Genomic DNA, 24,451 nt, shown 5'->3' on the forward strand with positions numbered 1-24,451 from the left:
AATCCAATTCGCCTCCACCAATACCATTACTAATTCACTATTATTTTTTCTTATTACCCCACACTTCCTTTTCTTACGTCACCCTTTTCACTCTCTTTTCTCTGCGCCACCACCATCACTGTCCCTCCCCGCTCAAAAACCCCAATCATTTTAAATTTGAATTTTATTTATTAATTTCAATAAAATTTAAGGTAAAATTAATCATATTCTACCTCATTTGGGACAAAAATTAATCAATTAGGATTAGAATTTGTTCAATTGATTGTATTTGAAGAGAAGAGATAAATTAGGATTGATTTTATAGGAAAAGGAGAGGAAAAATTGTGGTGATGACGCAAGAAAAAGGAGGGAAAGTTGTCAGGTCACGGCTCAAGAAATAGGAAAGAAAAGGGGTGATACGAGGAAAAGAGTGGGGGTGGGGCGATTGGGAAGTACAGTGGTGATATGTAAGTTTTTTTATTTTATTTTTTTTTAAGAATTATTTTTACTAAGTTAAAGGTCATTTAGACTTTTAGAAGAAAATGACATGTAAAGTTTAAACCTTTGTAGATTAAATAAAAATCGAACATTTAAAAGATATCATCTAGAGGTCGGACTTTGTAATTAAACTTTTCTTTTTTTTTTGTAATTCACTTACAATTCCAATATCAAAATAGTGCTCTATTCATTATGTTTCTCCCGTTATTGATAAAAAAGATCAAACTTAAAATGCCTTAATTTTAATAAATATAATTATAGTTGTCTACCTAAAATATTAACATATACGCATGCACACCTATCTATTATAATTTGATTAAACTAAATCCCTTAAAAAATAATTAAAATATATATTACGTCGTTATAATTAAACCGTAGGTATGAATTTGTAGGTGGATATAAGTTAGCACCAAATTTTAAGTGCGACCGTTGGATTCAAGCGTCCTCTATCGCACCACAATCACCTAAATCCAGTCCTTTTTTTTTTTTTACAAAAAAATTTTTTTTTTATAAAATATTTTTTAAGCTTAAAATGAGCATTTTAGATTTTAGAAAAGGCATTATAATTATTGAAATTGTCAATTTTAAATCCTTAAAGTAGATTTATTAAGTCTTTGAATAGTCATTTTAATCCTTAGTGAAAGATGGCTAAGACTAGAGTAGAGACTTTACATGGGCTGATGGGCATAACTACCTAGGGATTTTAAGCCTTAGAATTGACATTTCAACGATTGAAGTAGTTAGTTGAAAAATAAAATTAAGCTTTTAGAGAATGAAGATTAAGACTTGAAGTAGAGGTTTTAAGCCTTAAAATAAAAAATTGAAGCCTTAAAACAGGTGTTCCAAGGCTTAAAGTTGGTTATGTAAAAAACATGTTTTATGGATCAGGTACGATCGCATACATGTAGTGTCTCACAAAAGATCTAATGATAAGATTACCCACATCTAGACCTATTTAATGGGCTATATTTGATGATGACAAGATTTGTAAGGTCTTTCTTAAATTCTCATTTTAATCACCTTTATAGCAATTGTAGATTTGACTCTAATCCATCCATCATCATCGTCATCATCATACCTATATCCCACTCAAAAGCAGAAACTGGATGAGGGAAGGTGACAGATAATTCATATCTATACTCCCTTCACAAAGAGGACTAGACGAAATCGGTCGATTTTACCTGAACACAACATTAGATAGTTTACCATCAGACTCTGCAAGCGAATATAATCTCTCAAAATCTCATTAATTCTTATTTCTTACATAAATGATGTCAAAATCTCGAACATTCAAGACTTCCAGGAGATTGGGTATATCAACGGAAAACCAACAAGTCCGTTGAGACCACATTGTAGTAGAGCTGTAGCGGTGCTTAATGAGCGGCTAAGATAGGGTTGGGGCAGGTCGGATATGGGGCGAGTCAAAAGCGGGTCGGTAATAACATACAATAAAAACTGTTTTTGTACAATATTAAAGGAATACAAATTCTTCTACATGACAATATATACATACCAAAAAAAAAACAAATAGATTTAGCTCAACAAGAATTTAAATCAAAGAACTTTTGATAAGTGTTCATGAACCTCATATATTTAGTCTTGACTATACGTGCTTGATCTTGTAATATTACTCCTTCAAAACAAATATAGGAACGAAATAAGTATGTATACAATAAACATAAATTTAAGACACAAAGAGTGGTGTTCAAAATCACTTTCTTTACAAAAGTTCACCGAACAATCCCAAAAGTATTACAATAAATCTTCCAACAGCTTCAATGAACTTACAAAGAAACTGGTGTTACGTTGTTTTACATTGGTTTTACGTTGTTTCCATCGTTATCTATGTATTTGTCCTTGTTTTTCATGCCTTTGTCAAATTAATAGTTCAAACTTTGCTCTATAAGAATGGATGAGTTTCATTTCTAAAGCGGATATCCCAAATATTTATAACTTAGATGTACATGCACCAACGATAAACACAAGACACAAAGAAAGTGATGTTCATAACCAATCTCCAAAACCACCACAAAAATCCCAAATGTATTGCAAGTTCATGTCAGTCTAAAAGTTTTATGAATATAATTTATTCCTTATCAAGTACATAAAGTTCACTTCAATTATGTGTTGTAGCAAATTTCAGGGGACATAAAAAGTACGAGCTACGATGATGCTTGATGATGTACCAACCAAATGTTGCCACTTCTAAGTTCCAATAGTGTAGAAGTGGCAAAATCTTATCACTAAGTAATCAAAGATATGTTATTAACTTGCAATATATAAGTCTTACGGACAGAGAATTTTTTGTCTAGCAACTCATATCTTTACTGTTATAATGTGGTCCTCTGAGTTACAAGTTATGTATACCACTCTATATCAGAACCATGGGAAACACTCAAAAGCAGTTTTCGTAGAGATGTGGGGAAAAAACTTCCTAAGAATTGCAACTTCCTTTATTCCAGTCAACCAAACCACCATTATTAGTACTACTCAAACATCCCATTACATTTCATTACCCAAAGTTATTATTAGGATTAGGACAGTTGAACTATTTCCAAGTCTGATGACTTCAAGATAGTATGCTGATAGCAAAATTCAAACACAAAAATGCTCTATTAAGTATTAGGAGTAACTGCTATCTTTACTCACTCGATGACTTAAGAATGTTTATTAATTGCTTTTCGTGAAAAGATCCAAGAGAGATCCACGACTGCATATACGTAAATATACACAAATATGTAAAGACATTTGTAGACATGTACACGAGTTTAGATTGTTCAACCCTTAATTATATCCCATAAATCACTAATGTGAATTGAGCATGCTGTTACTACGTTACCTTTTGAGCCTTGGCGATGCTGCTGTAGGAAATTGGTGCAGAGATCTAAGTAGCAAATGATGTTTGACATCTTAATAGCCCAAGAAAAAGATTAGTCCTGACAAACATAAAAAGAACCAAGAGAAATTGAAATAATGAATAAAAAATTAAGAATAAACAAAAAAATGATAATTATAACTCAAAAATATTTACGTAAAACTCAAAAATTTACAAAAGTTTTGGAAAATAGGTTGGGTCTCAGACGAGAAGGGTCGAAATTTGACAGGCCTACTTGCCAAGAATGACTAATCCTTCAACAAAGTTATGTAGAACAAGAGGGAATAACGAAGTCCTTACGCAGCTAAGACAATAACAACAACAATCCATTATCCCAATGTTGAGGCTCCTACCTAATTAGGGTGAGGTTTAGAGCAACATATGCAACCTTACCCTTGTTAGTAATAATATTAACAAAGATGTTTTTGAACGACCCTTGGCAGCAAACATCATGTGTAACTATACATACATAAGAAATGCACATGATTAGTGAGCCATTTTACTACTGTTGTCTATTATAATACCAAAGTACTATAAATCTTTGGCCCCAACTAATGCATACCTATGGCTTCAGGTACCCTACTTTCAAAGAGCACAACCACATGTTTGAAAATAAAGTCATAACGAGCTAGGAACCAGATGTAAGACAAGACAGAAGTCACAGGATGAGCTACATTGCTAAAATAGCATCAGCAAGTGGTCTCAAGTGAAGTCCTCATCCAAGCCTTTATGATGGTTTATTGAGGTATCACAGCTTGAACATACATGATACATGTGAAGATGGTTCCTAGATTCTAAACCATATCATCGTAACACTTAAACGAGGCACTCTTATCCTCTGAAGTCTGAAGTACCTCGGACACAGAACAAAATGTTTTGCTTTGATGTACATGACAAATTGCATCAGGGTAGATACTATCCATTTGAATCGAGCACGTTCTAATGAGTTTCTGAACATCAACAGAAAAAATTATACAAAGACAGCTAAATCAGACAAAGACAACACACAAAATAAACCCCTTGTTGCATCAAAGAACTGCACCAAAGAGCCCAACCAGAGAACATCATTTCAAAGCCTACCATATCAATAAACAGAGACGCAAGCAGGAAACATCTTGCCTTAAAAATAGCAACAGATCAAACATTGCCCCAACTGCAGCATACACTAGCAGACAGCAAGAAATGCAAAGAGAAAAGAGAACCATAAAGACCTGAACCAGAGGATGTTCAAAACAAAACTGCTGCAACAGAAACTCATGGATCTGCCACAACAAAAAAGCACCAGACCTGCTGTTGTACAATAAGATCTATTTATATTCATTTACAAAATTCTTAATTGATGGTTGATCCTAAATGTAAATTGGCTGAATGCAACAAGTGCAAATCTCTTTGATAGTACACCTAATGTCAATTGAAATTCAGTTGAATTTTTCCTGTACATCCTACTATACTACTGTGTAATTCTTGCGTCCCTATTATGTGCAACAGTGCAAGTCTCTTTCATGGTACACCTAATGTCAATTTAATACACTTGAATTCAGTTAAATTTATTCATATACCTTAAGGGGCTGTTCATTGAATCATATTGTTGGCATATTGTGAAGCATAATACCAAGAACACAGCACTTACAGGAGAAAAAGACAAAAATAAAAACTATGTAAACAATGATTTCCCAGATATTAGACCAACTCCTTCTCAACAAATTTGAATATTAGAAATACTTTGTTAATGTTTCTGAACATCAAATGTTTTAAGTGCAATATAAAACTCAAAAACAGTGAAACTTTTTAGAACAAAATTTTAAATCAGATGCGCCTAATTATACTATCAATCATCAATTTTCACTAACAAAGCTTCAAAGCAATCCAAAATTGGTGTTGAGAAGAAGAAAAGATGCAGTCCAAGAAACTACAACCCCAACAAGAGAGCCGGAGAATAATAAGTGGGGAGGAGGAAGAAAATTTACCGTTGTCAATGGTGGTTGAGGAGTTAGAGATTCCCATTAAGGTTTTTACAAATGCATCATCGTTCTCTTCTTTCTCCTTCAAATGGTAAAGCGAGGTAAAGAAAGCGAAAGTATGAGCATTTTGAAGTAGTGAAATTTTGGCAGAACAAAAAAAGAAGTAAAGTGCACAACATTTTGGAATAGACTATTTGACAAACGATAGATGTAAAACTTAATTGTACATTTGTTTTGTCAAATGATACAAATAATACCCATTTATATAGTTTGTTAAAAGAAACAATACAAATAAGTTCTGTTTGTATCATATATTGAAACAAATGATACAAAAAGCATAATTTGTATCTTTTTTATTACAAAACGATACAAATAGCTTTATTCTATCATTTGTTTTTAAAAACATTACAAATAGGGGGCTACAAATGGTCCTTTTTGTACTAGTGACTTTTTAGCATCAATTGCAGGTAGCCCTGTGCCACTCTCCCTTCCAGTTTTCCAAAATAAATTTTAAATAATCTCTCCACCAGATTTTCTTCAATTTTATTTACCAGAACGTTTCTGGAAATTCAATTACCTTGACAAAGTTCTCACCAATTATTGCAAGCATTAGTGATCAAGAAAAATATCAACAGAGAACTGCTAATTTATAATGGGATAACTTTTTTTCTGATCAGCTCCCACCTGGATTAAAAACCTCACCCCCCACCCTTTTCTAGGCTATCCAAACTAAAGAAAATATATTCTCTTTTCTCCTCCTTTCCCTCCTATCAAAGACACCTGTAAAGAACAAAGGAAAGAATAGTGTAAAACAATACCTTCTACATCAGACTGCAGCCAATCTTGTGTACATATCAAAGCTTGCACAGTATCTGAACTTAGAGAGCTACGATAGTGATCTAGGACCCTGCCTCCAGTCCTAAAAGCCAGCTCAGGTGTGGCAGTTGACATGGGAACACAAAGAATATCTTGTGCCATCATGGATAGGATAGGATATCTTGGTGTGTGAACTTTCCACCATGTAAAAATGTTAAAATCATAATTCCGGGGAAATACTGGTTCCTCTAAATATTTATCCAAGTCGGAAGCTGAGTTTTTACCCTGTGATGTCTCATGGAGAAACTCGTCAAACCCTTTTAGGCGATCCCTAGGATGAAACCCTACACCTCCAGAGCTGCTTCCAACACCATGTTCAATTGAAACTGACATCGATCCAATGGAATATTCATTGAAAAGATCTCTTATACCGTCAGAGACTTCTTTAATGCGATCTTCGGCACTATCACCATATATTTGAGGGTAGTAATACTCCACCAACTTCATCTTGAATCTTGGATCCAAGATTGCTGCTATGGCTAACAATAAACTGCATTTGTTCCAATAAACTTCAAACTTAGCTTTCATTTTCAGAGCCATACACTTAATAAATTCATCTGAGCTCTTGCACCATTCAATCAGTTGTACATGCACATCACAAATCTCAGGGAAGTATATATTTGAAGTTGGAGAATTATTGCTGGTAATAGCATTGGTTATCTCCACAAAGAGCTTCAAATAGCTAGTAACTGAATTTGCCCATTCCCATTCTTCTTCAGAGAGAGCCAAGGTACAGCTAGAATCATGCTTCTGCAAAAGAGTGAAAGCTGCTTTGTACGCTAATGCAGTTTCAAGCATCGCGGATGTTGAGTTCCATCGCATAGAGCAGTCGGCTAATAAATTTCTTTGATTATCTATCCCAGCTTGTTGGGCTAGTTCATTGAACTTCCCTTGCATAATTTGTGTACTTTTCACATAACAAATACCTTCTCTAATCTTATGTATTACATCACGAATTGAATCCATTGCATCTCCAACCAGCAACTTCAGTGTATGTGCAGCACAACGAACATCAAACAACTTACCATCGCTCAAAAGAGGTCTATTTTGTGACAAATGATCTTTAATTCTGGAAACAATATCATCACGGGTGAAAAGGTCACCAAATGTCATAGAAAAAAGACGCCGTTCAATGTCCCAGTCCATTAAACATTTGATAACCACCTCCGAGTGTATGTCTTCAGTATGAGCAGCATCAATCATCATGAAATTTAGTATCTTCTTCTGTTGCTTCCACTCTTCATCAATATAATGGGCAGTAAGACACAAGTATCTTGCATCCTCAGGTGAATTCCATAAATCAACAGCAACACTAACCCTGCCCCTTAGTCTGCTTATCAGTGTATAGACATTTTGTTTCTCCTTCTCATAAATTGCAATACAATCCAACTCAAGTGCACTGTTTGTCGCAATATCAAACATTGGCTGCAAATTTTTAACAAAAACTTTGAACCCAATATCGTCAACCATGGCTAATGGATATCCATGTAAAATGACCATTCGAGCAAGATCCATCCTACTTCGCTTTTGGTCAAACTTTGAACTTCCAGTAGAAATAGCTTCTTCCCTCTTGGGTTCAGTCTCAAACTTAATAGCTGCAACTGGAATATGATCATCTTTCGACTGCCCTTCATCAAAATTGTAACTAGAAAGGGTAACAGTGTTATCTTTCTTCCTTCTCTTAGCAAGCAGCTGAGAAACATCAAAGTTGGATCTTTTCAAACATCGCATCAAATGATTCCTCAAATGTGTTGTTCCACTGTTACTTGACCCACTCAACCTCTTGCTGCAGTGAACACACACAGCATAACATATATCAGCTTTCTTTACCCTTTCAAAATGATTCCACACAACTGATGTTAACCGTTTTGGTTTCTTAATCACTGTCTCACTTGTTATTTCCATCACATGGGTTTGATATGGATATCTGCAGAAAATTCAAAATAGGATTGATAAAATCGAACTCGTTATTTTCATATAGTATCAATCTCAGAACGCATGGACAAAATCAAGAGCAAAATGTTAGCAATCACAAATCATTAAATAGCTCCTATCTTACAAATGAAAGATAAGATCATCATATTTCAATAGAAGCTCAATTAACACAAACAATTCTACTCACCAACAAAGTCTAGCATACACACTAATCAGCTTACCCCTTGATATGATCCAAAATTCACAGATTGCCATTAAACTCAGACACCAACAGTTTTTTTTTCTTTTTCTTTTTTAACTTGCAGGAGAGGGTGAGGGAAAAGATGGGCCAAACCAGAATTGAACCGAGGACCGTACAGGGGAATACCGTATCTGCTCCAATCAAGACAATCAAGACCGTACAGGGCCAAACAAATATTCATCAAAATCACTAAATTTTAAATATTAAATTATAACCGATTCAAAAAATTCAACAATATTACCAATTATCAAATTTTTAGGGTAGAAAAACTAAAGGCATTTGACAAAGATGAAGCAAATAATATGAAATTTTTTTGAAATGAATCCACAGAACTGAATAAGAATGTCTTTAACCCTAATTATTTTTCTAAAATTTCGAAACAAATTAGAGGAGCATAAAAAACTACTAAAATCGAGCATATATTCGAAATTGTTAAACAACAATCAAAAAAAACAAGAAAATAGGCAACCGAATGCAGATCTAAAGGAATATGAGAAATGAATTACCAGAGAAAAAGTTGAGAGGAAGCGGAAAAATAATCCTCAGGCAGCGAGCAAATGATCCGATGACGACTGTGCTGATGCTCGCTCCGTGGAAAGAGGCGGCTTGCGTGAGGCTTCAACAGTCACCCCGGGCTTAATTTGATTATATATGTCATATGAGTATACTTCTTCCATTCTCTTAATGTTATTGACACTTCAGCTTATTTTATATATGGCAATTAATATGTAAGAAAAAATATAGTTAAGTGAGATTTTTTTGAATCGTCTAATCGCATATTTTTATAATATTAATTTTTTATAATTTTTAGATGTATATAATTTAATATATAAATTATCAAAATAATAAATTAGATTGCGTAAAAAGTTAAATGTAACAAGTATAATATAACGAAGAAAGTATTTTTGAGAGACAGTTTTATACTCCCTCATATTCACTATCATTGTCCCATTTGATTTTTAGATATTACACCCTCTTGTTCGCTTTAAATGTTTCATTTGATTTTTCAACATTATTCACTAATCACTCTTATAATGTGCTTTATTTTTAATCTATAAGTTAAAATATAGTCAAGTGAGATCTCGTTCGTTTCGTCTTATTGTAAATTTTATTAATATCAATTTTTATAATTTTTACTCGAATACAATTAGAGATATTTAAGATAAAAATAATGCATTGACATATATACCAAATCAATGGAACAATAATAGTGAATAAGAGAGAGTATTCATAAACGACTTCAAAAATATATTGTTTATATTCTTATATTTATACTATTTGTTATGCCGTTTAAATCATATATATATATATATATATATATATATATATATATATATATATATATATATATATATATATATATATATATATATATATATATATATATATATATATATATATATACATATATATATATATATACATATATATATATATACATATATATATATATATATACATATATATATATATACATATATATATATATACATATATATATATATACATATATATATATATATATATATATATATATATATATATATATATATATATATATACATATATATATATATATACATACATATATATATATACATATATATATATATATATATATATATATATATATATATATATATATATATATATACATATATATATATACATATATATATATACATATATATATATATATATATATATATATATATATATATATAAATATATATATATATATATATATATATATATATATATAAATATATATATATATATATATATATATATATATATATATATATATATACATATATATATATATATATACATACATATATATATATATATATATATATATATATATATATATATATATATATATATATATATATATATATATATGTAGAGAGAGAGAGGTGTGTGTTTTGAGGCGAGATCGCTTCGTATAATAATTAGTAGTACCAGTAGCAAGTAGTTACTCTTGTAAGAGACCATCTTTCGGTGGGATGACTTTCAAAATACGGAGTTCATATTCTCAAAACAAGGATTATATTAGAAAAATCTTCAATTTTTGATGGAAAATTCACCCACTATGTAGTCATGTAAAAGTTTTAGTAGAAACAAATGAATAAAGACCATCAAAAGAACACAACATCCAAAACATACATCTTTTAAAAAGGTCTTATATAAACAAATTTCATAACATTCGATCAAAATAACTGTACGTATCTTAATTTTAAAAATAGATCTTAAATTTTAAAAGCTATAAAATAAAGTTTTTAAAGAAGTAAACAACACATGTTTGAAATTGTAATTTAAAGAGTTGTAAGAACCTTAAGATCAATTAAAAGAGGAGGTATTTATAGACAAATTCTCGCTCGAAGGGTAGGACATAATATCAAGAATTGTCGGTAGCCATGAACAATCTTTAAAGTCTCAAATCAACATAACGATTGAAAAAAAAAAATTTACCCAAAATAAAAATAGCTATTGCTAGCGAACATTAGGGCAAGTTCTCAGCCTCCAAACTAATTAGATTCAACTACAATTTTTTAGATTTTATAAACATAGAATGAATAACATAATAGAAATAAATTTAGAGTTCAATGTAAAGGTTGAAGTAATCCCTATCGTAGCAAACCCAATCTTCAAATACATACATCTTATAATAGTAAGGTGAAAGATTGCATCAGAATCTTAAACTATATAATGACCACCTCGATTTTACGAAAAAAAAAAAAAAAAAAAACATTGCATCATGCATGATGATGTATCCAAAACACTACACTACACTCATCAAATTAAGATAAGTGTAAAGAAAAATGAGATTAAACTCTTGCTTAATTAGGTATTTCATAAACCACAGTTATTATGAAGATGTTTGGTAAAAACTAATTATGAAATGTTAGCTATTTATTAAAAAATGGAAAAAAGCCAAAAAACTGAAAATCAATAAAAAAAAGCTAAAGAGGATGTTTGGCAATTGACTATTGATAGTTTGCTTGTTCGACCAGTTGGAAATATTAGCTGTTTTTTATTGGTTTTTAAGTTAGCTAAAAAAGCCAACTATTTGCAAAGATGTTTGGTAGATTTGAATATTGGTTGTTAATTGTTTATTAGAGAAAAAGTGAGCCAATAAGCCAAAAGTCAACAAAAAAGCTAGCTGGAGCAGCCTTTTCATTTTGGCTTTAAAACCAGCTTTTCAACTGCTTTTAAAGCCATTTAACAAATTTTTTTTCTGACTATTTGACCAATCAACAAGCCAAAAGCCAATCGTCAACCAAAAAACTAAGCGTAAAGCCATAAATCAAACACCCAAAATCTTACTTAAATATCTACTTGATCAATGAAAAAGTCAAATGCTAAAAGTCAAATAAAAAAAGCCAAAAAAGCCATGGTTGACAATACATGATGTAACAAATTATGTACACCGACAATGAAATTATATAAATCTAAAATAACCTTTCCTTCAGATATTGCAGTCAAAGAATTATTTAAACACTTGAAATAAATTAAAAGATGACCTATATCAACACATCTTCATGACAAAACAGGACCATGGTTGATAATACATAGCATGTACAAATCCATACGGGAGTTTCTAATCGATTTAATAAGTGAAAGTGGGAGTCTAGGACAGCCAACAAAGAACCCATTACTCAACCACTTCACCTGTAGGTTGCATCCATGGCCAATTTTTCTCACAGAGCTCACTCGGGGATGCACCGTCGTTATCTTTGACATTAGAATCGGCACCATGCTTCACGAGGTATTCGGCTATGGCTTCTCTATCACAAACAACTGCATAATGCAATGGAGTTTGTCCTTCATTATCCTGCAATTATGAACAGGTAATGATCTGTAAAGAAACTTTTAGCAGATTCTGTATTAAAAATTATAATAATATTGAGTCTACAAAAGAATAGGAGTTTACAAAAAAATTATTGTCCACGTTCTATCAGCTCTACACTTCGATTACTCAAATGACCCGTTTGGTAATCTGTACGGTGGGAATGGTAATAGAAACTTAGTCTAATTTTGACAGGAATATCTCTTGACAAGTATAATGATCATGCTTACTCTCCTCCAGCAATCTCATTTTGTTCACAAAATTAATTTCAATGTATTTCTATTACCATTTGAAAGATAGTATTGGTCTATTAGGTGGTAATGGAAAATTGTGAACAAAAAAAACTTTTCGATGATTAAACTTTCATTACCATGAGAATGACATGATATATATCATGAAAATTTATACAAAAAAGGTCCTATTTCCACAATTTAGTACCTATTACCAAACGGGCCATAAGTTCCCTGAAACATACCCCTACCAGCCTACCATTTGTGCCTAGGAATCTCAAAGGGGAAAAAACCACAAAGGAGGTGTTTGGACTGTTGGGATTGTTTGAACTTGCAAGCTGGTCCCATTGGCGATTATTGGTGGTAGTTAAACTAGTTGTATAAGCCAACTATTAATGGAGATATTCAATAAAATTAATATTGACCATTAACTATTTGTTAGAGAAAGTGAGCCAAAAAGTTAAAAGCCAATATTAGAGCATCTTTTCCATTTTGGCTTAAAAAGTCATTTACGTAGTTTTTGACCAACTAACAAGCTGCCTCAAAAGACAGTTATCAAACGAGGCCAAACAAAAGCAGACACTAAAAAGGATAGTAGTGCAATCCTTAAAATATGATACAAAAATGAGAAAAAACTATATTAATATTATAAACAATAATTGACTCTTATCTTCTTAGTGATAGTCAGATGCAGACAGGGCTAGCTCCACAATCTAGATCTGCCAACAAGTGAAAAACCAAATCCCAGAGGAAGACCGACAGAAATATATCACCTAAAGGGTCATGCTACATCCATTGATGTCAAAAGAACACATATTTTTTTAATTGGGGGAACTAAATAGCTAAAATAGTATGGGGATCAATAGTATATTTTAAAGAGGGGTGCAAGTGGATCCCACAAAAATTCTAGATCAGCCACCAAGGGGTACAATTTCAAAAACAGATACAACAAGGATAAAGCAAATGAACACCAAACATCACCTTAGCATTTGTATCTGCATCCTTGATACAAAGCAATTCTATGACAGGAAGATGGCCACGATCAACTGCCCAATGCAATGGAGTCCGGCCTTCACTATCTGGAGAAAAAGAATGCAGACTTTAACCAAGAGTGATAATAATCAAAACAAGTAAGCTGTCCACTATAATTTGTACCATGTTCTCACATTGACAAAGGTGACATGAAAATAATCCACACTAATTCATTCCAGCTCTGTTTTACATATTTTAGCAATAGGCTACAAGATAACTAGTGAACAAGAAAGTATTATGCCACATTGCGAGTATCTGTCAAACAACTATAATATTATGCAAACAAAGGATAAAATCTATTAGGTTCTTTCATTCACCACCTAAAGCCACCAACAATTGCCGCCTCATCCAATCACTAGGAACAACAAAGCCACTCTCTCCTTTTCAAAGGAAGATCTTGATGATCTACACCATTACAATACTTATCCATGTAAAGCTGAGTGCTTGATCTAGTTTCAAACAAATGGGATTCTGTCTGAAATTAATGCTAAAGATCCTCCAAAAGCAAAAATAAATCACTTCACAGCTTATACAAGTTTCTACACAAACGCAAATTTTAAGAAATGTTCCACTATAAATAAATCCTCTCTATACACAAACATAATGAAATTCAACAATTTATTGTTTATTTACTTCTAATCTTTGTGAGGGGACGTGATGCAGCAGAAGCATGACACAGTGCAATAAGAAAACATGGAATGCTAAAACTAACCTTTCAGATTCACCGAAATGCCATTCTCAATACATTTAAGCAAATTTTCTAGATCACCTTCTCTCGCAAAGGCATGAATAGCATCCATTTTCCTGGAACAATTGATAAATAAAACAACATAAGAAACCTTTCTTGACTTTTCCAATTACAATACACTTTATCCTCAGAAGTCAAACATAATTGCAGTCATAGTGCAAAATATGGTCCGTATCACGGTACCTGCAATTATCAACAGCCACACGGGGTCTTGACTAAAAAAGAAAGGTAAAACACAAATAATTTTAGAAAATCCTATTCCAATTTTAGAGTTCTTCAAAGTAGAACCAGAACACTAATACTCAAAATAAACTATTTGAAATCCTTGCATGGAGAACCAGAACACCAATAATCACAAAAAAGCATTAACTTTGTCAAGTTGTCGACATATTTTTCTTATCATATACTCGTATAGATTCCATACAAGTTCTTAAGGTGCATCTTACATGTCTATTCTGAAATTCATTAGAAAATAACTAAAGAACCATGCTTATTCCTTGACCTAATAAGAATAATTCTTTTATTTCCATATAATCATAAACCAAAGCCACAAGGATGAATCATTCGATCTAGATTTTTTTGCCTAATTTAGAGAGCTAAGTGCAGGAAACCTGAAACTAACATTACATAATTGAAACATGCGTTAGAATACGTATTAGATGTGAGAAATATTCAACACGCATAAAAGCAAAAACAAGCCCAATCTTAAAATGGTAGGTCAACAGCAGAAATGATATAGCTGATTACCGCATACCAGCCAAAGTAATTGCAAATTTGAAACCATAAATAAAAAGAAAAGATACAAAAGATAAAATAACAGCTTTTATTAATGGAAAAAAAAATTCAAGTTTTAAAAAAGCTTACAATTCAACTCCAGATTCTTCCTCGTGAATAAAACTGCTGAAAACTGGTCCCATAGGTCCCCTAGATTCTGAGCTTTTCCCCTCAGTATCTTCACCTTTGGCTTTCTGTGTCAATAAAAACAATTTGGTACATATAAATTGGAACAGAATCAAATGACACAGAAATACAAATATGCCTAAAAACTATTTTTTTTTTTTTTTGGAGGGGTGGAGGGGTTGGTGTTGGCATCTAATAGATAGAGTCTCACATCTGCGCCACCACTTGCCCAAGAAGGAAATAGTTCTGTCACAATATCAATATACTTCTGCATTGCGTCCTCAGGAGGCATGGCTCCCAATTTTTGCCAGGCATTCCTAAATCATTGCCAAAGAAAAGTAAACTTAGTCAACAAAAATTATATCTTTTTTGAAGGGGGGCTCTAATTTGTCACATTACTCCAACTACACTATCCCTGTTTTAATCATCAAACAACGAAAATGAGAGGATACTTGTGCTTATTAAGAAATAATTAGAGAAGAGAAGATCCCTAATTTTTGTCTTTGGCTCCTTGTTCCTGTTACTATATACAATATCTATATAAAGCTTCCAGAAACTTTGATATTTTTTGGAGAAGAAAATAAATTTAAAGTAACAGTATCGTGACCAATGAAATCAGTCTAGTTCACAGCTCAAACATTGCAATTTCATGTAAGCAAAAAGAACAAAAGACCTAATTATCTCATTAAACATTGAACCAACAAATAGCCAAACATTCTTCTCACTCAAGACTCAAGCTCAACACTGAAATATAGTCCCAGTTTTTAACCTAACAAAAGTCAGCCACACTCCAGTCAACACATTAAGCTATTACAATCATATTCAAATGTAGTAGACTAGTAGAACAATTCTGTTGAAGAATACAACCTTGGTCCACAAATTATACGAAATCTCTGTTCTCCAAAAGAGCGCGAGATCACTCATAATCAGAATAAGACCATAATGAACATATAATTCATCATAGGTACAAAGTGCAATAGGATATCCATCTTCTGATCTTTCCAGCAGTCTGCCCCGTCATCTTAATATTAAAGCAATCTAACCTCATACAAATGAAAAGTTAAGGAATCTTTATCATAAGCTATTCCCCGAATCTCCAATCAAGAGGTAACAATCCAAACAGTAAAAATTCGATGTCCCAAAACTAAAGCAATATAGCATTGTTTGGACTCCTTGACACTAAATTTCAATGAGAAGTATCACATTATATAAATTGACTTCCCACTTTTCGATTACAAATCAGTAATTCAATTGAGTTCCATTTGCAGACAAAAGTTATACCACGTCACAATAATTCAGATGCATTATAATTCAACAATCAATACAACATAAGGGACTATACTACATACTCAAATACTACACTTTAAAGTTGATCAAGCCTGAAGTATATGGGACTATTCTAAGTGATCCAAACTCCTAAGAACCACTCTATAAACTCCTGACAAGAAGCACACCGACAGAGCTGATTTCCATCATGCTACATCTCCATACCAAATACGCATCAATGAAGAGATGTGCACATCCTCTGTTCATAGCTTTAAAACAACATCTGTCATCATGACGAAAGCACCAAAAATACCATAGCACATTCACAATAAAAGGCCGAACAGTTAATCAAAATTCCCAAAAGACAACCACTCAATTTTCATTGCCATACATTTTGTTTTATAAAATTTGAGTAAACTGCATTGTATTCCATATTAGCCAGAAAGTTAATCACAGTAAGCTACTAGCTAGGATCCACCATCTACATATGGATACCTCTTAATTAGATAATGCCATAACAAGTTAGCCTCAAAGAAGTATAAACATACCAAAGTGATGTACTCTTGAAATAAAGCCTATAAACATATACCAAATTTCAACAGACACTAAATTACTCCTTCCATCCATATCTATACAAGTGTTTTAAAAAAACAGGGATTCCACATGTCCCCAAGCTTTCATTTTTTTTAGAAAAATAATAACTAAAAAATTATGCTACTCCCTCTGTACTCATGAATTTGCAACACACACATATATTAAGTGACAGGAACATTGAAATTGTGTAGATGGTGTTAAAAGAGAGAAAATGTGTGGATGAAATTATAGAGTGTTGGAGAGTGGAGACGTGTCCATGAAAGGAAAGATTGCAAAGTTAGATGGTCGAACGAAGATAAATAGTGTTACTAATTCATAGGAAAAAGGGAGAATATTAATATGACAAATAAATCCTTTATTTCAGTTTCCATCTATTTCCTTCTTTGTATGGTCTCTCATATTTATCCATTCTCTTATTCTACATAACCATCAAGTTTCTTACCATTCAATGATTTAAACCTTTCCATCACTTTTTTTATGATCCAATGATATTAGATTTGCTGCCCATTCAACAAATAGGCTTAAAAGCTAGTTTCTTTAACAATCACCATCCACAGCTATTTGTTAAACATTCTGTTATCACAAATAATTTAAAGTCCCACTCCAGTAATTTCCTACATAATAACACAAACCCAACCATAACCAAACCACCAACTACTCAACTCTTATCTTCTTGTCACATCATAATAACCAATAATCACACTCCCTCCCTCTAGAAAACACACAAAGTAATTAGGATATCCGTAAAAGAAAAAGTAAACTTGATCACTATTACTTAGATTTGCAAAATATCGCAACTTACACTTTCCGATTCTGGAATGTCAGCAATAAGCATATAAATCAATCAGTTAACCAGACATTATTGAAAACAATAAAATTAACTAACCAATAGTGATAAAAACAAAGTAAAAGTATTCACTTCTCTGAAAATTCTATAGTAATATCAATAAGTAGAAGTTAAAAATAGCAACAAAAGATCAACAATACCATTTAGCTCTAGCAGTCATCTTAAAGGAGGGAGGCGGGGGCATACTACAAGGACCTTCAGTAGCAATCTTATACAAACCATAAAGCAGAAGTTGGACATCATTCCCAACTTTAGTTGCCATTTTATCAGCTGCAGATGCAGCGACGAAAGCGGTAGCAGCACTAAAAGCTTCATCAAGTTCAGTACTCTCAACACCCTCCCAATCATCATCATCAGTAACAACATCATCTAAAAATGCATCACCAGCAGTCACACTCCCTTTCTCAGCTATAATCGAAGTGTTATCGTCACTAATTCTCGACGCAATTTCACTCAATTCTCCTTCCGATACCGTCGATTCAGGCTCCGATTGAACTGACGGTTTCCGAACATGACGCGAGCTTAGTGGAGGTAATTGAGTCGCCGTCTCAGTGCTTGATGCACGGGCAATTGTGAGATTTTCTTCTCGAAATGCAGTGACGAAAGATATCAACTTCGCGAGAAGAAACGAGAATATTAATCCAATGAAAATTGATTGCAAAAGCTGCTGCCAATCTCCACCCATTTTTGCGTAAGCCTAACACTAAAAACTCAAAAATGGAGGTGAAAACTGAAAACAAAAAATTAAATCGGAATCGCTAAACCCTAAGTCGATCGTGATTTCAAATTATGCATCAATTATATTTGAATTTGATTGTGATTATGATTATGATTATTGCTTGATAATTCAATTCGATTGGATTTCAGAAGGAGAGAAATTGGAAAAAGGATTGAGATTATGGAGGAATCAAGAAATTATAAAGAGGGAAAAAGTGGAGTATATGAAAGGTGACAGATGAGGAAGAGAACACGTTTAATTTTTTGTCAAATGGGCTCGACAACGTCACCGCTTTCTTGTTTAAATACAACAACAAAACGTTAATTTTTTATTTTGGATCATTTAGTCATGACAATAACATAGCTAGATATGGAGTAGTAATTTTTTGTCTTTTGTTTTTCTATTTTTGGATTTTAATATATAAAATTTATTTATGTAATCACATCAAAATAAGCAATTTGGGAAAACTTACCTAGATAGAAGTAAATTTTTTGTCTTTGTTTTTCTATTTTTGGATTTTAAATATAAAATATTTATTGTTTATAATGATTACATTAAAATTAGTAATTTAGAAGTAGAGATAATTTTCTCGATTAATAGGAATTGAATTAAAGAAATATGAGGTGTATAGGTGAAAATAACAATTTTAATTAAATTTAACTACATTTAAATTATAGAGAATAAATCTTAGATAATTTAATTTGCTGAGAAATGAAATGAGTATAATAATAAAAATACTATATAATTTTAGTGATAATTAGAATTTTTATGTAGTCTTAATAATTCATTTCAATCTTCTTTTAATTTATCTAGATAGTTAAAAATGTGAAACATGTTCCATTTTGTACTATCAAACATAAAATATATAAATCTATGAAATTTTTAATTTGTAAAAAAAAAAATCTATTTTAAAATTTTGAATGACTAATAATAATATTTTTAAATTGACTAATAAACCATATTTGATTTCAACACTATATATATATATATATATATATATATATATATATATATATATATATATATATATATATATATATATATATATATATATATATATATATATATATATATATATATATATATATATATATATATATATATATATATATATATATATTATGACTACTTTCAATCTCACTTTATAGGTAAATTTAGAAATAGGAATATATAATAAGTGATCTTAAATTATATTGTTTATTTATTTAACAAAATTAAGACCTCGAAATGTGATTTTTTTATATATTAAACCCAATGATAACTTAATTTTTTTTAACAATTAAGCATTTGATTTTTACTTATTCAAATTCAATAGTTAATAATGCAAAACAAATTATATACCGGGGAGGATAATGAGTATTTTGGTCTAGACTCTTACAAATAAAAGGTGATAATGATTAGAGAAATAAATAAGCACATTCTATATTGTATGGTGACTTGAATCAATATAAATTATTATATTCATTTGTATGGAATTTTTATTATGGAAAAAATTTCCAATATATTGGATATTTGTGAACACCGTAAAAATAATGTTAAATAAAGCATTAGTACATATGTATCCATTTGTATTGAATAATTTCTTGACACATAATTTGTGATTATGAACTGACGCTCATGGCTATTTTGGTGATTAACTTTAGAAAATGAAGAATTATAGATAGTATTACCCAAGACATTACTTCCTTAGTGTCAAGCTTCGAAGATGCAAATATTACTTGATTGTCTATGAAGTAATTTTGAATGGCATTGGACTTGGGTGTTTATTACCTTTGGCCTTACAAAGCAAAGTCAATCATAAGTTTGAGCTCTATATATGCTTTTATTCTCTCATGCCCTTGTATTCTTCATTCATTCTTTGTGTCCCTCATACATACAACTCTATGATTTAATTATTTTATGTATTTATTTGAGCTATTCAATTACTATTCATCACAGATATTTCTGAGATTTTAATGACATATGGCAATTTAATATCAAACTTTAATTGAAAAACCAACATTTGATTAAGTGCAAGTGTGCAACTTTTACCTATAAGGGGCCATTGATAACAAATAAAATTATATTGAATAATTAGAACCACCTTTGCTATATTTGAAAGTATAACGATGAGTTTTAAATACGTTGAAATCTATTGACTAGTATTATAAATTTTGTTAGAATATTTAAGATTCCTATTGGATTATATTTATTAGCATTTTCTAAATGCGAATTCCATAACAATATATAGCATGTACATATATCTACTGAAACTTCTTGTTCATATATAAAATGGAATTAAGAAATTTCCATGTAGGGACTCGGGGCGCACAATCCTCCCGCCCTACCCCAGATATGGCCTTTCTATCCATTGAAAACAAAAATACAATATACTTGTCTAAGATAGAGGATGTATTCATAATTAATTTGACGAGCTCAATAAATTTAAATGTCATTGTTTGCATTTACTTTCTCACAAAATTTCATCTTATCATTTTTTAATTTAGTGTGTTCATTAGTACATGTATAAACTACAATATTCAATGTTGTTGGCCTTTAGCTCATTGCTTCCACTACATTAATGTTAGATGCATAACAATTGATATCAAGAGAAACAGGTTTGGTAGATCTTAATGTGGTAATATTTGGTGTTTTAGACTGTGTTCAACATGTGTTGAGCAAATCAATTAGACAGGGAATGATTTGTATTCTCATTCATTTAATGTGTCTTGGCTTGCGGGATCAAGTATTACATATATAGAGGCGTTTAGCATGAAGCCTTGCCACACGCAGTTTACCACATTCATTTATGTACAAGGGACCACAAGGACAGAATGACAAAAGGAATAAAACAAAGGACAACATTCAGCAAAAGGAATAACAGAAAAAGGACATCGAGGAGTGGCATGGAATGCACATACACAGCAGCCTTCAGCGACCTTCTCACAATACCCCTCTTCAAGGTGGGAGCAGAGGAGGAACAGAAGCTCCCAGCTTGTGTAGCAGTTGATGGTGCTGAGTGATCGGAAGGGATTTAGTGAATATGTCAGCTAATTGGTTATGAGAGGACACATATTAAGGTTGAATGAACCCCAGATTTCAGCTTTTCACGAATAAAGTGACAATCCACTTCGATATGTTTAGTTCTTTCATGATGGATAGGGTTTGCTAAAATTGATAGGGCAACTTTATTGTCACATAGCAATAGAGCTGAGTTGTTGTGAGAAAGACCAAGGTCCATAAGCAGTTGGATTAGCTATAGGACTTCACTAGTGGTTAACGCCATAACTCTATATTCAGCTTCAGCTGAACTCCTAGCCACCACAACTTGTTTTTTCGATTTCCATGATATGGCTGAGTCACCAAGAAGAATACAGAACCCAGTGGTGGACCTGCGAGATATGGGGCACCCCGCCTAGTCATTATCACAATAGGCTGCAGACTAGCTTCAGAAGAGGAAGAGAGAAGTATTCCCTGAAAAGGGTTGTTGTTCAAGTACCTCAACACTCTTTTGGCAGCTTGCATGTGGACTTTTATTGGTTGATGCATAAACTGGCTATGGGTATGGACAACGAAAGCTATATCAAGGCGTGTTAAAGTCAAGTAAATGAGTTTGCCAATGAGTTGTTGGTATGCTGGAACATAAGGGAGAGGATCACCACTGTTTGAAGTGAGTTTGAGGTGAGGGTCTAGAGGTAATTTAAGAGGTTTGAAGATAACATTTTGTATTCTTTGAGTAGGTCAGTGATGTACTTGTGTTGAGAGAGGAATATGCCACTGGAAGATCAATCAACTTCAATCCCTAAGAAGTAGTGGAGGGGACCAAGATCTTTCATGTGAAACTTAGAAAAGAGGAAGGCTTTGGTTGTAGCAATAGTGGTGGGATTGCTACCAGCTATAATTAAGTCATCAACATAGACTAAAATAATTGTGTGGTGTTGAGCTTGATGATTAGTGAAAAGGGAATAATCAATTTTTGATTGAGTAAAACCACATGCCTTAAGAGCAAAGGAGAGTTTGGAGAATCATTGTCTAGGGACTTGTTTAAGGCCATATAGGAATAAACACTTTTTGATTGAGGAATGCTAGTGGGTTCAAGAGATATAGGTTGCCCAGGTCCTTAATACCATGTGGGGAATTTCATAAACACATGCTTATCTAGGTCCCTATGTAGGAAAACATTTTTACATCCATTTGGAATACTGCCCAATAATAAATGGCTGCCACAACAAAGAGAGCTCTAATTGTGGTGAGCTTAGCAACATGGGCAAAGGTCTCCACATAATCAATGTCATATTTCTGTTTGTTGCCTAGGACCACCAACCTGGCTTTGTAACGATCCACACTGCCATCAAGGAGGTATTTAGTCTTAAAGAGCCATTTTGCCACCAATGGCTTTCTTGCTAGGAAGTAGGTCAGTGATAACCCTAGTGAGGTTGTCCTCTAAGGCAGACAATTCTTCATTCATAGCCATGATCCAGTGAGGTTGTTTGATGCTTCAACAAACGTGGCAGGGTCAGAAGTGTGGTGAACCTGAACCATGAAGCATTGAAAGTTTGGTGTCACAAATGTAGTGATGGAGTTTGATATAAGGGTGACATAGTCATCTAGCCATGCAGGGGTACTTTTTGTGCGTTCAGAGCATCTCAAAGGTAAGGAGGAGGGCAAAGGTGCAAAGGATGTGGGTTGGGTATCTGGATTGGGAGGACTAGAAGGTTCAGGTGGGGGTTCATTTGTATGAGTTTCATCATTAGATGAATCTTCCCACATAGTAGGTTGTTGGATAGTGTGTTCTGGTGAAGAGGGGATCAAATGTTGAAGTTGTGTTGAGGGTAAAGTGTATGTAAAGACATTTTCACACCACTTGATGTCTCTAGAAATAAATGTTTGCTTTATGAGAAGATTAAAGAGTTTGTAACCCTTTTGAAAGACTGGGTATCCAAGGAAAACACATGGGACACCTCTTGGATTCAGTTTATCATGGTTGTGAGCTGAATTGTATGCAAGGGCTAAACAACCAAAGGCTCTAAGATGGGAATGATGGCTGTTTGTTGGGCTAAACAACCAAAGGCTCTAAGATGGGAATGATGGCTGTTTGTTGTGAAGGGTTTCATAGGGTGTTTTGTAGTGAAGGATGATGGTGGGAAGCCTGTTGATGATATATGCACTTGTGAGCAAAAAGTCACCCCAATATGACTTTGGTAATCCAGCTAGCATTTGAAGACACCTTGCCATTTCAAGCACATTTCTATGTTCCTTTCACATCTGCCATTTTGCTGAGCCTTGTCAACACATGTGGTCTGATGAATTATCCCATGTAAATCATATAGGGACTTACATTTAGAGTCCTTAAACTCCAAAGCATTATTTGATCTCACAACTTTCACTATTTTCCTAAATTAAGTCTTTGCCAATATGATAAATTTTTACAATGCAACAAATGACTCAGATTGTGTTTAAGTAGTGTCACCCATGTAGTTTTGGAATGATCATCAGTGAAGAAAAATTTATAGCCTTCTTTGGTTTGAACTCAATATGGTCCCCATACATCTATGTGTAAGAGTTCAAAAGGTTGAGCAACACATGATTGACTAAGAGAAAATGACTGTTTGATGAGCTTTCCCATAGGACATGTAACACATAAATTTTCAGATTGTTTACATGGCTTACTTACAATACCTAGATGTTGCAGTTTTGCGATGGGTGCATGCCCTAATCTTAAGTGCCATAGAAAAGTGTCATTCAACTTTTCAGCTTCAATACATCCATGTGTTACGTTCAAAGGGGTATTTGCAGCATGTGTCATGTCTCCAACCATAGTATTCATGAGTTGAGTAGATAATACAACCTATCCTTTGATCTTCCTAGACCTTTAACTTTTTGTGACTCATTGTGAACGATGATGCACCAACCAACCTA

At 32.6% G+C, this 24,451-nt stretch overlaps 2 protein-coding genes across 4 annotated transcripts; both read right to left on the bottom strand.

Moving 5' to 3' along the window:
• Positions 1 to 1,126: 1,126 nt before the first annotated feature.
• LOC130802170 (zinc finger BED domain-containing protein RICESLEEPER 1-like) lies at positions 1,127 to 9,030 on the bottom strand. Of its 3 annotated transcripts, XM_057666108.1 has the most exons (6): positions 8,872 to 9,030; positions 6,132 to 8,116; positions 5,320 to 5,395; positions 4,207 to 4,302; positions 3,317 to 3,413; positions 1,127 to 2,110 (listed from the first exon to the last, which is right to left on the bottom strand). In XM_057666108.1, exons 2-3 carry the CDS (start codon positions 8,092 to 8,094, stop codon positions 5,376 to 5,378), a joined length of 1,983 nt encoding a protein of 660 aa, XP_057522091.1. In that variant the 5' UTR covers positions 8,095 to 8,116; positions 8,872 to 9,030; the 3' UTR covers positions 1,127 to 2,110; positions 3,317 to 3,413; positions 4,207 to 4,302; positions 5,320 to 5,375. The 3 variants fall into 3 exon arrangements, with proteins under 3 accessions (XP_057522091.1, XP_057522075.1, XP_057522084.1); XM_057666092.1 differs by lacking the exon at positions 4,207 to 4,302 and having other exon boundaries at positions 1,132 to 2,110; XM_057666101.1 differs by lacking the exons at positions 1,127 to 2,110; positions 4,207 to 4,302 and adding an exon at positions 2,119 to 3,187.
• Positions 9,031 to 11,692: 2,662 nt separating this feature from the next.
• Positions 11,693 to 18,830, bottom strand: LOC130802189 (acyl-CoA-binding domain-containing protein 1-like). Its single transcript, XM_057666119.1, has 6 exons — positions 17,976 to 18,830; positions 15,340 to 15,445; positions 15,093 to 15,196; positions 14,193 to 14,284; positions 13,430 to 13,527; positions 11,693 to 12,203 (listed from the first exon to the last, which is right to left on the bottom strand). Exons 1-6 carry the CDS (start codon positions 18,518 to 18,520, stop codon positions 12,024 to 12,026), a joined length of 1,125 nt encoding a protein of 374 aa, XP_057522102.1. The 5' UTR covers positions 18,521 to 18,830; the 3' UTR covers positions 11,693 to 12,023.
• Positions 18,831 to 24,451: the final 5,621 nt, after the last annotated feature.

This window comes from Amaranthus tricolor, chromosome 2, assembly GCF_026212465.1.
Source record: "Amaranthus tricolor cultivar Red isolate AtriRed21 chromosome 2, ASM2621246v1, whole genome shotgun sequence".
Lineage (NCBI taxonomy): Eukaryota > Viridiplantae > Streptophyta > Magnoliopsida > Caryophyllales > Amaranthaceae > Amaranthus > Amaranthus tricolor.